At 35.5% G+C, this 15,496-nt stretch overlaps 1 protein-coding gene across 14 annotated transcripts in view; it reads left to right on the forward strand.

The window, feature by feature from the left end:
* Nucleotides 1-15,496, forward strand: part of IMMP1L (inner mitochondrial membrane peptidase subunit 1) — a 478,402-nt gene that overhangs the window by 442,188 nt on the left and 20,718 nt on the right. For 12 of the 14 annotated variants that reach the window (XR_011467019.1, XR_011467020.1, XM_070383620.1 and 9 more), the window contains 3 exons: nucleotides 134-267; nucleotides 2,156-2,244; nucleotides 5,650-5,776. Coding sequence is in view for 12 of the 14 variants with exons in the window: in XM_070383620.1 (XP_070239721.1) it covers nucleotides 163-267; nucleotides 2,156-2,244; nucleotides 5,650-5,776 (321 nt within the window). In the remaining 2 variants the exon portion in view is untranslated. The remainder of the gene's footprint in view (nucleotides 1-133; nucleotides 268-2,155; nucleotides 2,245-5,649; nucleotides 5,777-15,496) is intronic. The other 2 variants (XM_070383624.1, XM_070383625.1) reach the window with 1 other exon arrangement.

The raw sequence follows: 15,496 nt of genomic DNA on the forward strand, positions 1-15,496 counted from the left end.
TTTTGATTTTCTGCACAAATCATATTAGCCATTTACTATACTTTGGGTAATTGTAAAATATTTTACAGTAGAGTTATCTCTTACGTGTTTTAAAATAGTATTGATCATGAAACTTTTTGAAATTTACCATCAGGCCAATGGTAGCAGAGTCTACATAGAACTATGCTTCGTGGTGTTCTGGGAAAAACCTTTCGACTTGTTGGCTATACTATTCAGTATGGCTGCATAGCTCATTGTGCTTTTGAATACGTTGGTGGTGTTCTCGTGGTAAGTGCTCACATTCAAGAAAATAATCATATAAAATATGTTATTTTTTTAAATTGAAGGAAGAGTGTTTGTTTGCATTGGCACTGATGTAAAACAGAAGAACTGTAACTTTAAATGTGGTCCTGTATTGTTTCTTTCAGGGACACAAAAGCCCCTATTAATCTAATGAAATATTAGTTTTTACCATTGTTGAATATTACTGCACTCCAGGACGTGTTTGATATTTTATGTTTATTAACTCATTTAATCTCTTACACTCTGTGAGATACGTATTATTGTTATTTAGTTGCTAAGCTGTGTCCAACTCTTGCGACCCCATGGATTGTAGCCCACCAGGCTCCTCCATCCATGGGATTTCCCAGGCAGAAATATTAGAGTGGGTTGCCATTTCCTTGTTCAGAGGATCTTCCTGACCAAGGGACTGAGTCCGCATCTCCTGTGTTGCAAGCGAATTGTTTACCACTGAGCCACCAGGGAAGCCCCTGAACTACTTATTAGAAATCTACTAATACTATGTACATGAGAAAGCTGAGGCTCAGAAAGCTCAAGTAACTTTCTATAGGTCCCACAATTCCAAGTAGACTTGGAATTTCAGCACATATTGCTCTGATTTTCAAAAATCCTACTTTTTAATTTCTGTGAAGAATGTCAATAACTGTTACTAAAACAAATGATTTATTCTGCCTTGTGTCAAAATTAAAATGATAAGGCTGTCCTTTTCCCAATGTATTTTCTTAATATTGCATCATAAATCTATCAGCCATGACAGTACTCACCTTTTGTCATATACATGAAATAGTAAATTGGTTGATTGTTCGGTCAGTGAGTTTTGCTATTGGTGTTGCTATGTTTACAGGTTTACCCTAAAGAGATTTATAGTCGTATAATCTCAAGTTGGAATAATTCTAATAACTATATTTAGGCAAATAAATATATCTAACTGAAATTCCCCTTGGATTTTTTTTTATTAATCTATACTGGTGCTTCCAGTAGACTACAGAAATAGCAAAAAACTTTCATTGTGGTCTTTTTTTCTGCCTGAGTAGGAGGTTTTGAGTAAAAAGTTTTATTTACATACAACTGAATTGAGTAAAGACTGTTGTATTTATATTTTTTAGATTATAATGATAATATACTACAGTTTTGAGGTATAAGTTCAGTTCAGTCACTCGGTCTTGTCCAACTCTTGGCAACACAGGGACTGCAGCACGCCAGGCTTCCCTGTCCATCACCAACTCCCTGTGCATATGTACCTCATACCTGTTTTGAGGTATATATGAAGATTATTGTTTTAAGACACACTAACATGAAAGTTTTTAAAGTGCATCTCATTATGCCAGTATTTTTCAGTAGAAAATGTAAGTTGCAGCCCCCCAGAATGAATAAACTATTCTCTGGAAGAGAATGAAAGACACCAGTTAGTTGAAAATAGTATGATACCACTTGCTAAATTACTGTCATGGGCTTCTGGATGATATTTGGTCATAGCAAGAAGAAAAAAGTCATTAACTGTTCATTCAATAAGTGTGTGTTGAGTATCAAGTTTATGCTAAGCACTGTTCTTGATCTTGATTAGCAATTGGGAACTTAAGAGACAAAGTCACTGCCCTCAAAGCACTTAAATTTTACAAGATGGCCAAAATTTGGAACCAGAGGTAATGTTATTCATCTTTTATAATATAATATTAATAGACCATTTAAAATATATTTTGCCTGTGTTTCCAGATTTGCTGGCTTCTCTGTAGAGTTGAACTTCTCTTGGCGCTACCAGCTTATTATAAATCATTCTCCAAATAAAGAACATTTGCTTGATTTTCTTTTAAGCCTGATCAGATATTTATATTTTAAAAGGTTTTCAAGTTAAATTTAAAAATTACCTCTCTTTCAGTGTTCTGGACCATCAATGGAGCCTACAATTCAAAATTCAGATATTGTCTTTGCAGAAAATCTTAGTCGACATTTTTATGGTATCCAAAGGTAAATTTCTGTCACAAATATATTAAATTCATGGTGAAAACACACATATATATTGTGTCTTTTCTGCAGTTTCTTAACATTAGCTTTAAAAACTCTTCTGTAAATAACCAAATTAATGACCAACTGGATGAAATTTTTACTCAAATTTTTTCTCTCACTGTGAGAAATTCTAATAGTCTCTTTAAATATGCAGTCTCTTGGATCGTTTAAGGAACTAGAGACTTAGGAGCCAGTTACATATTCAAATCTTAGTGATTTGATTTCTTAATTTTCAATATAATCCTGCATTTCTATTGGTGACTGTCTTAATCTCTGTAGTCTGTGATGAGCAGTTGATGACTTTTAGACTATATAGCACTGTATATAGCTGGGAGCCAGGAATCCTATCTATTATGAGTTTTCTGATTAATTATATTAAGTTACAAAATTCCTTGGCAAATATTATTGGCCACTAAATCTTTTAAAATCCTGTTCTAAATGGTGTTTCCAATCCTTAAGATATTATTTATTCTACTTAACTCCTAGAGTGTTATTCCTTCTGAATTGATGTTAAGTATTAGTCATTTAATGTAATTTCTAAAGAGAACCTCTTTGAGTCCTTAAATTTTGGGGTCCATTAGTTTTTCATAACTCTTAAAAAGTCAATCTGTATTATATTTCATCTTGAGAAAATATAAATTTTACTCACTTGAGCTGTTATTTATCTTATGGCCTAAGTAGGTTTAGGCTTTCCTCGTTCATTATTGACCTTTTCTATAGTGTATTCCACATTACTGGAAAATCACTAAGAACAGTGTAAAACTATTCTTTGCATTTACTGATCTTCCGCCATCTTAGATTCTGTAGATAGAAACTCTCTTCCTCAAGCATTATGGTCTAGCTTGGGCCTTAGGTAATTCTTCAGATCTTTTATCCCGAACAACTTCAGGATGCCTAACTGATAGATATGGGGGTAATAAAATAAAGTTTATATAACAGGTTATATTCTCGCTTCCTTTTCTTTTTACCTTGTATCAAAATAACTTATTACAGTCTTTGGATTAACTGGAGACCTAGGTTCACTACAATGTGAAGACAAGCGTCTGTTTTCCATGCTGATCACGTAATTCACAGTCTTTAAGCATCCTTAACAAGAAGCTGGATTCATTGGCTACATAGTTTCTGAATGAATACTTCAATATTGTCTGTTTTGGAGGGGATACTCTGGAGTCAGATGGATAATATAAATAACTATATTTAGTAAATAAGATTTTTTTGAAAGTTTCATTTTGTATTCTGTTCATTCAGGGAACCCATTAGCTGGAAAGACAGCTCAAAATTTGGCATTTATGTGAGACATAACAAAGTAACTTTTACAACCAAGGTAGTCAGTTGGTAACTCTACTTTAAAAATATTACTATACTGAATATTTTTTTCATTAATCTGCAGCACAGAACTCTGAGATTTCAGAGGAATCTCTGACACCTGACAAGAGATACTCTTGCTAGCTGCCTGTTTCTAAAGACAGAATAGCCATCCATTTAGGGAAGATAAAAGTCTGCATATCTGGTATCTAAAACACATGGATTTTTCAGTCCAGTGGACAGAACTTTCATGCTCGAGACAGTCATCCCTTATTACTACGTACTCTTTGAACAGTCAATGAGCACCTCATTTATAAGATGTGCTCTACCCTATAGAGAATGTTAGGTTGAGTAAGAGGTTGATCCTTCATCTCAAAAGCTTATAATCTATTAGAATAATAAGGATGATTATAAATGATATAGGAAAATTTGAATCTTAGTTAAGTTTATTTTAAAATGCTATTTGAAAGAGTTGAGAGTTCTAGGTTATCTTTTTTGATCTAAGTTCTTTGCCTATAATATCTGGTTAGACCACTGGAAGTTCAGTCTACAGTAATAATGCTTTCTATAAAAAAACTTTGACTAAATTATGATTTTTTATGTTGCCATTCAAATGCAGTTTGTTTTGAGGATCATACTGATTTTTTTGTTAACAAACTTAAGCTGAATAAGACTCCCACGGAGAACATTTCTTTCCCCAAAGCTAGCCATAATCAACTTTATAGTATGTTACATATGTTACAATGTTTGCAAATTTCTTCATCTGAACAGTTCTGCTGCCATAGTTCCAGTTGGTTGAAAAGAGATGCTTTATCCCATTTTCAAACAAGTGTAAGCCTTATATTGCACTCCAAATTATAGAGTTTAGTGTTTTAATAGCATTCAGCTCTTATTAAGAATAGCCTGAAGAAATGACTATTCTGAATACTGTTGTAATTTCTGTAAAATTTCTGATAAAGATGCTATGTTTACTTTCCTTACATACATATCTTTTCCTGTGATTAGTTGTTAAGAAAAATTTTGTCATATTTTTCAAACTAAACCTTATTTTATTAGTTAATGATTGGCAGATGATAAACATAATTTCTTTTTTAACTTGACTACCAAAAAGCTTCAGACTCAATATAATACTTACATATAGAAATAACTAGGTTTCTAATTTAACCATCATCATTTATTTTTATGACTTTTGATTTTGATATATGTATCTTTTATCATAAGCAGCATCAGATTATTTTAAGAACCTGGTAGAGACAATAAGTAAATATATTAAATCCTTTCAAGTGTGAGCAACAGAATTCATTTCATGCTCATTTCATGCAGAAATAGTGTTGTATTCTTTTTGGTTGGGACATTAGTCCTATATTTTTGTCTCCTTCCTTTCCAATTTTAAGTATCTTACTTAGTCTTCTAATACATGCAAATTGTTACTTATTCCACGAATCATCTCTTGCATATGTAACCCTGTCCATATTGGTTTTATATGTATGATATGCCAGTTTATTTTTTGTATCTTATGTTTAGACAGCTTTTAGTATTTTTTCTGGCTAAGTCTTCTGAAAATTTTTCTTCAAATATAAGTCCTTTTGACTGTACTGTGAACTATCTAGGTTTATATAATTTACATGCTGCGATTTCTCAGTTCTTTAAGCTCTAGAGAAACATAGATGATGTCTCTACCTTTATATATGCTGTTACAGGCAGGGCAGTAAAATTTGCTTGGTTAGTCTGGTGATATTTACATGAATTGCTTTTTTATAGTTTTGGTTCTAAAAATTTAGACACAGAAGTAACAGACTAAGTACAGTGCAAGAAGGTAATTCTCGTGGAATTGTCAAAAATTTTAGAATCTTCTAATAGTTTTTCCATCACTCTCATTTTTGGATTCTGACCCATAAAGTTAGTCTCGAGGTTCTCAAAGCTGGTAAATGTATGGGAGGGTTAGTATGTGAGAGGATAAAGGGTGTGGCTTTAAGTTGCTTTATAAAAGTATTGTAGCAGTGTCATGCATGTGTTTATGTTTAATAATAACACTGACTTTCTTTGACTTTTTCCCCTCAGAGGTGACATTGTGGTTGCAAAAAGCCCGAGTGATCCAAAATCAAATATTTGTAAAAGAGTAATTGGTTTGGAAGGAGACAAAATTCTCACCAGTAGTCCAGCAGGTTTCTTTAAAAGCCATAGTTATGTAAGTAACATTTCAATTATGTTATTCATTGGTATCACAGTTGATTAACGTTAACTGAACACACTGACAAATGAAAATAACTTATTCATGTTTGAATATAAATTAAAATGATGTATTCAGTAGGATAAGAATATGTAAGTGTATGTATCACAAACAACATGACCGTTATAATTTATGTATTTTATTTCCTTTTAAAGCCCCATACAAACATCTCAGTATTAGTTGTTGAAGGCAGGATTCACCAGCGGTGTCAAAATATTGGGCAAAGGTTTGAGGGAAAATTGTAGATTTGCATAGTCTCAAAGTATCTCTCCCAAGGTATTTTTCCAAAGGGAGAAATAGTAACTTTGTGGAGGAGAAACCTGGCAGACACTACCTTAACTGAGTGCTCAAGGTTCGCTTCACCAGTGATAAGACATGCCAACATAATGTAGCCCCTGAATTGAAGCACTGAGAAGGGCACATCACTTTTGTGGTATTCGTGTAACAAGAAATTACAGCCCCAGTCTAATCATGAGAAAACAACAGACAAACCATAATTGAGGGTCATCCTGCAACATAACTGACCAATACTCTTCAAAAGTGTCAAAGTCTTTAAAAAAGGAAAGTCAGGGATTGTCGTAGATTGGAGGAGACGAAGGAGATGTGACAACTAAATGCAATCTGGAATTCTGGCTTAGTTTTTCCACTGGCTTGATAATGAAAAATTTGGTAAAATCAAATGTAGTCATGTAGTTTTTTTTTTTATCCTGTTTAAATGTTCAGAATAGATATTTTGTATACTTTGGTGTAGTCAACTTACCAACCCAGTTAGGAAAAAAGAGCAGACGCAGTAGAGTGGAAGAGTGAAGAGCATGTGACGTGTCAGCCCCTCCACCAGTCACATGCCTGCTGAGACAGAACGTGTAGCTGTGGTGGGGCAGGGCAAGGAGGGCCTTCTGTTTACTCAGCATATGCTGTTCTTACTTTAACTATAAATTTATTTTCTACTTTTGTTTAAATGTTCTGTGTCACTATCAGTTTATTAATAGAACTGTTATATCTATTAAGTAACTTTATCTTCATCCCCAATGTAAACATATAATTAGGAGTTGAATTGTCTTCATCATTGTATATTTATTTTTACCTGTAATAGCCTCTGTTGCCCTATTAAGTAAGTTTGATCAATAGACTATTAAATAATCAACCTATTATTTATTTACTTTCCTTAATAGACTATGGTTCAGCTGTGCAAATGTTTATTACACTTTTGATGTTTATTACTACAGTGCTAAACATCCTAGGAATCAATAGCTGATGGTGATCCTAATGTTAAAGTTGAAAATGTAGTATCGGGTAACAAATCAGTATTTTTCTGTGGTCTTCATCATGGATACTTATCTTTTTGTTTTTCTAATATGTTAGTTATTTATATAATTATTTCACCATCACATGACTGTTATCATTTCATGAAGCAGTCTAGTCACCTCTAAGTTGCTTTAGCAACAAGCATATACTTGAGGCCAGAATTCAGTTCAGTTCAGTTGCTCAGTCCCGTCCAACTCTTTGCAATGCCATGGACTGCAGCATGCCAGGCTTCCTTGTCCATCACCAACTCCCGAAGCTTGCTCAAACTCGTGTCCATCGAGTCAGTGATGCCATCCAACCGTCTTATCCTCTGTCATCCCCTTCTCCTCCTGCCTTCAATCTTTCCCAGCATCTGAGGCCAGAATTATCAACAGACAAATGACAAAACATATAAAGGATAACAAAACATATAAATTTCTGGGTACTTGTGTGCAGTTGTACTTTATACAGTGTGCACACTGCTGTTGTTGTTTTCTTCTGAAATTATTAGAAGAGGAATGTTAGGATGAAAGGATTTGTATAAAATCTCTGCTTAGTAATCAGAAAAAATAACCAGGGGACTATAAGATGTATTTTTTTACATATGTATAAATATTCTTTCAAGGAAAACATCCTTTGGATTTTTATGTTGGATGAGAGGATAAGTTAGGGGCACTGCTGTTTTGTTCCAGATGTATTCCATTCACTTTGGTGTGCATGTTATAAACGTACAAACAACTGTGATAATTTTGGTCAACACTTAGCCTGTATTTACTTTGTACCAGAATAAGTACAGGGTAAGTGTTGAAACTCTTTCAAGGATTAGTTTATTTAATCATCACGACAGTAACCCAGTACAGGTAGTTAGTAGTGGCATTTAAGAGACAGGAAAACTGAACAACAGGGAGGTTAAATAAATTGCTCAATTTCAAACAGTTAATAAGAGAAACAGTTGGAATTCAAACACAGATAGCCTGGGTCTATTGAAAAATTTGTATTTTTTCACTATGCCAGTACTACTTCTCCCCAAGTATCCTCCACTTACTATTCTTACTTTTGCTCCCATCTCCTCAAATTGTACTTCGCTTACAATGTATTTGTCTTAAACATTTTTAAAAAGAAAGGCAGCTATTTCTGATCAGGGCTAGTATTAGTTCTAAAGACAAGCCAGTGATTTTTGAAGGCTTCCCACCTCTACCAGTTTTTCTAGGCTGAGTTTTTTAAACCACGAGAATTGTGTAGCTATTACTGAACTACTTTAGCAGATGTGTTCCATTAATCAAGGTGATTTATAACAAAAATTCATCCAAGTTTGGAGCACTCTGGAGCGATATCCAAACTGTTTGCAATCTGCCCTTCTAGAGTGTTCCCTTTTCCAGCTACCTCAGAAGCAGACTGGTGCTGTATTTTATGAAAGGGGTTTCTTTCCCATATCTGTGCACCCTTTCAGAAAAATATTTGTTGTTTATAAGTTATGAAGACAATGCTATTCAGATCTTGATTGAGCTGCATAATAAGGATGATGTATATTAAATATGTTTTGAATTTCAGGCCAAAAAAAAACCGACAACAACATTCTTTTAAGTAGGTGCTTCAGAAAGCAAAACACCAAAATTTTCATTTGGAACCTAGAATATAGAGTTTAGCGTATCAAAGAATTAGCATTGTTTTTAAGTTGGCGAAAAAGAACATAGATAGTTAAGTGATGTGAAGCTGTTTTATTCATTCCAGAGTTCCAAAAGTCCATATGGCAAGCAGTAAAGATGATTTATTTTTTACAGTAAGCATTTGGAAACTAAGTAGTCCTTATCAAGGTGTTACTGCAGTGGTTTTGCTTTTTTCCCTGATATTGAGGCTAGTAATTTTTTCCCTTGAGTTATGTGCTGAGCATTGGTACTAGGAAATGAACTTAATTTGTGGCTCTCAAAAGAAACAAATTTTACTCAGCTCAAACATCTTGAATAACTTGCCTTTCTATACTATAGGAATTCCTCAGTTAGCTGCTAGAAGCCACTAATTTGCCAAAAATAATTTAATTGGAAGAAGCATTTAGCAGGTAGGAAATGCATTAAATGAACTAGCATTCTTCTGTTGATCAGCGCAGCAGGTGATTTAACACAGACTCCACTCCCCTAAGGAATATAGGGCCAAGACTCAGGAAATATGGTAAAATTTTGTTATAAAGCTAATAAAGAAACACAGAAAAACACTTTATACTCTTTCTCAGGATAACATTGTGATAGTTCAAAGCTGTGATTTTAATTCATAGTGTAACTGTGTTACAGTTAGGCATTTTGAAATACAGTAAGTTTGTATCAGCAAACAATCCTGCTATAAAACCTCCCATCCAAACAAACAGACCTTTTGGGCACCATAACCTGCTTTAGGAAAGAGTTGTGCATACTTACTGACTCCCCTGTGAACTTTATATTCTCTTTTGAACTCATTCCACTTAGACTTTGATCCCTGGGAATTCACTGGAACAGTTCTCATGAATGATCTGTTGTTGATCTAGTGGTCAACTTTCAGTCCTCCTCCCCTTTGACCTACTGTTAGTATTTAAAGTAGTTGTTCTTCAGGCCTGGTTTCACTTAGTTTGAAGAATACCACTGTCTTCAGGTTTTCTCCTTTTTCTTCTTCTTCCGAATGTCCTTTGTTGATTCCTCCAAATATTGGAGTAACTAAGGGTTTGTATTTTAAACTTATTTTGTTTATATATGCACACATAAGGTGACCTAATCCTGTCTTGAAGGTTTAAGTACTGTCTAATTTAAGTTCTAAATTTATATCAACCACAGATTCTTTCCTGAACTCCAGAATCATATATCTAATAGTCTGTCTAATATTTTCCTCTTGAACTTAGTATGTCGAAAACTAAACTCCTGATTTTCCTTCCACAACTGGATCCTCCCTCACATATTCCCAGTCACCGAAAGGCGACTCCATTCTTCTTCTCACTCAAGTCATGAACCTTGGAGTCATCCTTGCCTCTCTTCCTCTTTCATCCTCTCATCCAATCTATTAGCAAATCATGATGATTATATCTTGGTTTGAAATTAGGAAAGGAGTATGTCAAGACTGTATATTGTCAACCTGCTTACTTAACTTTTATGCAGAGTACCTCATGCAAAATGCCAGGCTGGACGAAGCATAAGCTGGAATCATGATTGCTGGGAAAAATATCAATAACCTCAGATATGCAGATGGCACCACCCTTATGGCAGAAAGCAGAGAAGAACTAAAGAGCCTCTTGATGAAAGTGAAAGAGGAGAGTGAAAAGCTGGCTTAAAACTCAACATTCAAAATGACATCTGGTCCCATCACTTCATGGCAAATAGATGGGGAAACAATGGAAACAGTGACAGACTTTATTTTCATGGGCTCCAAAATCACTGCAGATGGTGACTGCAGCCTTGAAATTAAAAGACACTCGCTCCTTGGAAGAAAAGCTATGACCAACCTGGACAGCATATTCAAAAGCAGAGCCATTATTTTGCCAACAAAGGTCCATCTAGTCAAGGCTGTGGTTTTTCCAGTAGTCATGTATGGATGTGAGAGTTGGACCAGCCATAAGGAAAGCTGAGGACCAAAGAATTGGTGCTTTTGAACTGTGGTGTTGGAAAAAACTCTTGAGAGTCCCTTGGTCTGCAGGGAGATCAAACCAGTCAATCCTAAAGGCAATCAGTCCTGAATATTCATGGGAAGGACTGATGCTGAAGATGAAACTCCAATACTTTGGCTACCTGATGGGAAGAACTGACTCACTGGAAAAGACCCTGATGCTGGGAAAGATTGAAGACAGGAGGAAAAGGGGATGACAGAGGATGAGATGGTTGGATGGCATCACCGAACTTGATGGACATGAGTTTGAGCAAGCTCCGGGAGTTGGTGATGGACAGGGAAGCCTGGCGTGCTTTAGTCCATGAGGTTGCAAAGAGTCAGACATGACTGAGCGTCTGAGCTGAACTGAACCAATATCTTGTAAAGTAGAATTCGACCACACATTGCCACCATCACCACTACATCCTGGTGCAAGACAAATTTATCTTACTCTTGTTTTCTTGTAATAACTTCTGATCTTCTCTTTCTGTTTTTATCTTTCCCAACTTTTTGCGTCCCTACTATTCACATAGTAGCTGAAATCATCCTTTTTAATAATGATGCTTTTTAATAGAAATAATGTTACACTCTTCTGCCCAAAAAGCCCAGTAGCTCCCCATCGCATAATAAAAGCCATGGTCCTTCTGATAGCCTAGAAGACCCACACCCTTCATGCTCCTTGTTCTTGTAGTTAAGGTTTTATTGGAACGCAGGCACACTCATTCATTTCTGTATGGTCTGGGACTCTCACTAAAACAGCAGAATTGAGTTGTTGTAACAGAGACTCTATGGCCTGCAAAGCTTGGGCTCTTCACTGTCTGGTGTTTTACAGAAACATTTGCTGACCCTTGCTCTAGAATATAAGATTCTTAATGGCAGGGATTTGTTTTCATCTCAGTTAATTCCCCAACTCCTAATCTTCTATTTGGCATCTGGTAGATACTTTAAAAATACTTGAAGTTTAGACAAATGTCCATATAACTAGAGTCTGACGGCGTTTCTTTTAGTTTCTGTTCTACTCAGTTTCTTCTTCTGGTTTCTCCTGCAGACTTGCTCTGGAGTAAAGTGCATGATGTTCTCTTTTTCAGTGATATAGATGTTCCCGTACTTCAACACATTGTATGCTAATACTGAATTGGCCAATCTGGGTTCATCCTAGTCTTCATAGAATACTTGAAAACTGCACTTAACTTCCATGGTAGGGCTACTTGACCATCTTGCATAATTGCAGGTGAAAGTTGTAGAAAATACTGGAATGCCCCTGTTACTTTGTGCCAGGATAGCATTATGCTGATTAAATGTTTATTTCCCTAAGTGACTTCTGTTTGATAGATTTTAGTCCTTTTATTAGAGCAGACTAAAAATCTACCTGCCTCTGAACGACTTAGTTTGGAGTACTCTGAATTTGGTCTTGTCTAACTCTTCTAAAGGAATGGTGGAACCTGAGGTACCTTGGACTTGCTACCTTACTCTCATTTTGAGGGAAGATATAATTTCCCAGAAATGGTATGGCAGTTTTGTTACTATGAAGGCTAAAGTTGCCTTTGCAACATGTAGTACCCACTAATTAAGTGGTGTGGTAAAGAGAGTTTTCTACATTTCAGTAGAAATGATGTGCTTTTGGACATATTTAACTACTCTGCAGATATTTTGTCCTTTTGATCCTTATATTGGTTGGCAGCTTAAGGATGGATAAGTTATTACTGGAAGTTGGTAAACTTTCCTTTAAGTGTAAACTGCTTTCCAGTGGTTGGTTGTTATAAAATGAAGACTCTCTTTTTCTAAATGTTTCAAATAATTAAAACTCTATTTATTGAATTTCAGTTTTTCAGCCATAGCGGCCACTCTGTATTGGAAACGAGCATGGTAGTAGAAATATGATTATGGAGATTTCAGTATTTTCCTATAGTTAAAACATGGCAGTCTTCTGCTACTGTTAAAGAAAACATCTGTACTTATTAGAAAATTTTCTTTTATTTTTGACCTATCAAAGATCCAGTTATATAAAGCTTTTTGGTTCTCGATAACATGGATTCCAGTGTCATACACAAAAGGTGAAATGTTCATAAAATCCTGGTTTGTTACCACAGTAGAGTAGGTGGATGAGAAATGTAGTATTTTGTCTCCTGATCCTGCCAACTACGCCACTTGTCTCACTCTGTATCACTGTGCGCACTGTTCTTTAAACCCAGGGTAGGCGAGGAGGGAGCTAAGAGCCTGGAAGAAGACTGGAGAAGCCACAGGAACTGCAGACACGTTTATTCTCTCCTGGCTGACAGAGCAGCCATAGCACCAGCCAAAACATAACCATAATGCAGTCCACCAGGGCGTTCCAGGTGAAGCTTGTACGTGCTTACACACCAACAGTAGCCTGTGGACTACCGAGTACCTCCTGATGAGCATGCACAAAGCTATCAGTGATCTCAGCTGTTACAAAATCTTTATTTACAAAACTTGGGGCAAGAGTGCCTGACCATGCCATCTTGGCTACTTTGCTTTTGCCCTACATATTTCTTACATTTTTCTTTTGTATTATAGAGTATCTTAGTAACAGTATACTTTATTGTAACTTATTTATAACATTTTATAACAATTTGTAACATTTTATACCTTTATAACCTTGTTATTGGCAGAAATGTAAGAAATAGTTTTACATTTCAAAAAGAACTGATTAAATATTCTAAGCATGCTGTGGTCTATAGTGTTCTTAAAAAGAAAACTTTGAAATGGGATAAGATGCTGGTAAAAAGCTTTTTTACTGTATACTGAGAAGTATTTATATAAAATTGCAAGCTGAAAAATAATTGGACAACATTAGAAAATGGGCACTTTATAAACACTGATAACTCCCAATGTGCCCTGTGTATTTAGGTTATAGTCCACATCTTTGAATATCCTAATGCTGTTTTTCTGTTTGTTTAAATGTCATTTACTTTAGCTAAAAGTCACGACCATATGGTCTTCTATTGCCACTTGTATTATAAACAGCAAAAGTACTTCTTTGTAGGGAGAGGACTCCTCAGATTGAAAGGGCTTATTTATTATAAGCTGCTGATACACTGAATCCTTATGTCATTTAAATAGAAGAACTACCTAATAATGTCACTTATTACAACTAGGATATCTAAACAAGGGACTTGCTTTTTGCAGACTATAGTGATAAAAACCTGTGCTTCACATCCATTTCTCAGCAACGGCTCCCAGGGTAATCAATCATGGCATACTGCTAATGCCTTGATTGCAGCTGATGCAGAGGAAATTTGTTTACTTTTTTGCTAAGTGAAGTTCACTGCGGAGATGACGTGACTTTTTCATCCTATAGCTAACACAACTGTGAAGATAAATTTGACTTAGTGTTTACAATTCTGAGGTGTTTTTCTTCTGATGTTAACACTAAAGAATCATCTTTGAGGCCCTCAGTACTTAAGCATTTTCTGATGTGTTCCCTGAACATTTTCAGAATATTTTGATCTTAGCTCAACGATAATATGTAGTTTATAAAATATTATTTTACAGAACTGTATTTGTATGTATATGTATTTGTGAAAATCGACATTTCTGTTGAAACAGTAGCAACTCTTCCTGAAACTAGCATGTTTTGCTCACCTGAAAATATTTTAACCACTCAGAACTGGAAAGTCAGTGCCATTGGTGGGATTCTGGGGAGGCATTTATGCAATTCAGTAAAATGCCGTATTACGTGTAGTTTTATCTACATGTTATATGAGACCTGTATATACTTAGGCTGCTTAAAAGTAATTGGGAAAAATTACTGAGCATGAAATTGTAACGCTACTGTTCAACGTCAGCATCTAGACAGACTCGCACTCTGATAGTAGTAAAGAGAATGTGTTCTGAGTGGCTTCTGGAAAGCTGCCGTTGACCAGGTGGAACATAGTCAGATGTCTTCTGAAATAAACAACTGAATGAAATTCTTCTCTTAGCACTTTGGGTAATTAAAATCCTACAGGTTTCTGTGACCCACTTAATCTATAAAAACATTCTCCATCTACCAGTCTTTACCTAAAATAAGAATGGAAAAGAGGAATTACGGATTTAAAAGCAAGTATGCATGTTATAAAACAGTTGAAGATAGTAGATTAGCTGGAAAATACTGACATTACAAGCCATGATACTGCTCACCTAGATATCTGAACGTACTTTCCTCCTGGATTGGAATTTTCGTAACTATTTTAAGCGAATGTCAAAATTGTTTAGTTTGGCATAGCTGGTTTACATCCCTACTGTTAATACACATACAGAGCCAACAGGGAAGGGAAACAAAGTACTTAAGACCATAGGGTGAGTAACTTAAAATTCTAAGATTGTAACTCAAGATTCTGATCTACTTCCTGTACATTGTGTGTTTAAATCTCTAAATCAGAAAGGATTAGAGAAACCTTTTGTCATCAGAAGAGACTTGAAATTTGATTTCCCTTATGTCAAGAAAGTCAGGGTAGGTCTGGGCACATAGACTGATATGGACTTCTGACCCTAACTGCAAATACACCTAACCCCAAACAAATCCCAGCACCAGGCGGTGTCTTTAATGAGACTGTGCCTCAGGAGCAGGGGAAACCACTGGACTTAGGAGGACGGAGAGAAGACTTCAGCAAAAGGCCTTTAGGAGGCTACCAGGGCGGGCACATTTGCCAGACAATAACTTCACAATTTTCCTATTATTTATTCATGAATTCACTAATTCCATTCATTCCAAACATTACCGAACATTTACTTGAGGGTCTCCACCATGTTAGAGTAGGTAAGTCCCTGCCTGCTGGCTGTCCAATAGAA

This window comes from Bos mutus, chromosome 15 (assembly GCF_027580195.1).
Source record: "Bos mutus isolate GX-2022 chromosome 15, NWIPB_WYAK_1.1, whole genome shotgun sequence".
In the NCBI taxonomy this organism is placed as follows: domain Eukaryota; kingdom Metazoa; phylum Chordata; class Mammalia; order Artiodactyla; family Bovidae; genus Bos; species Bos mutus.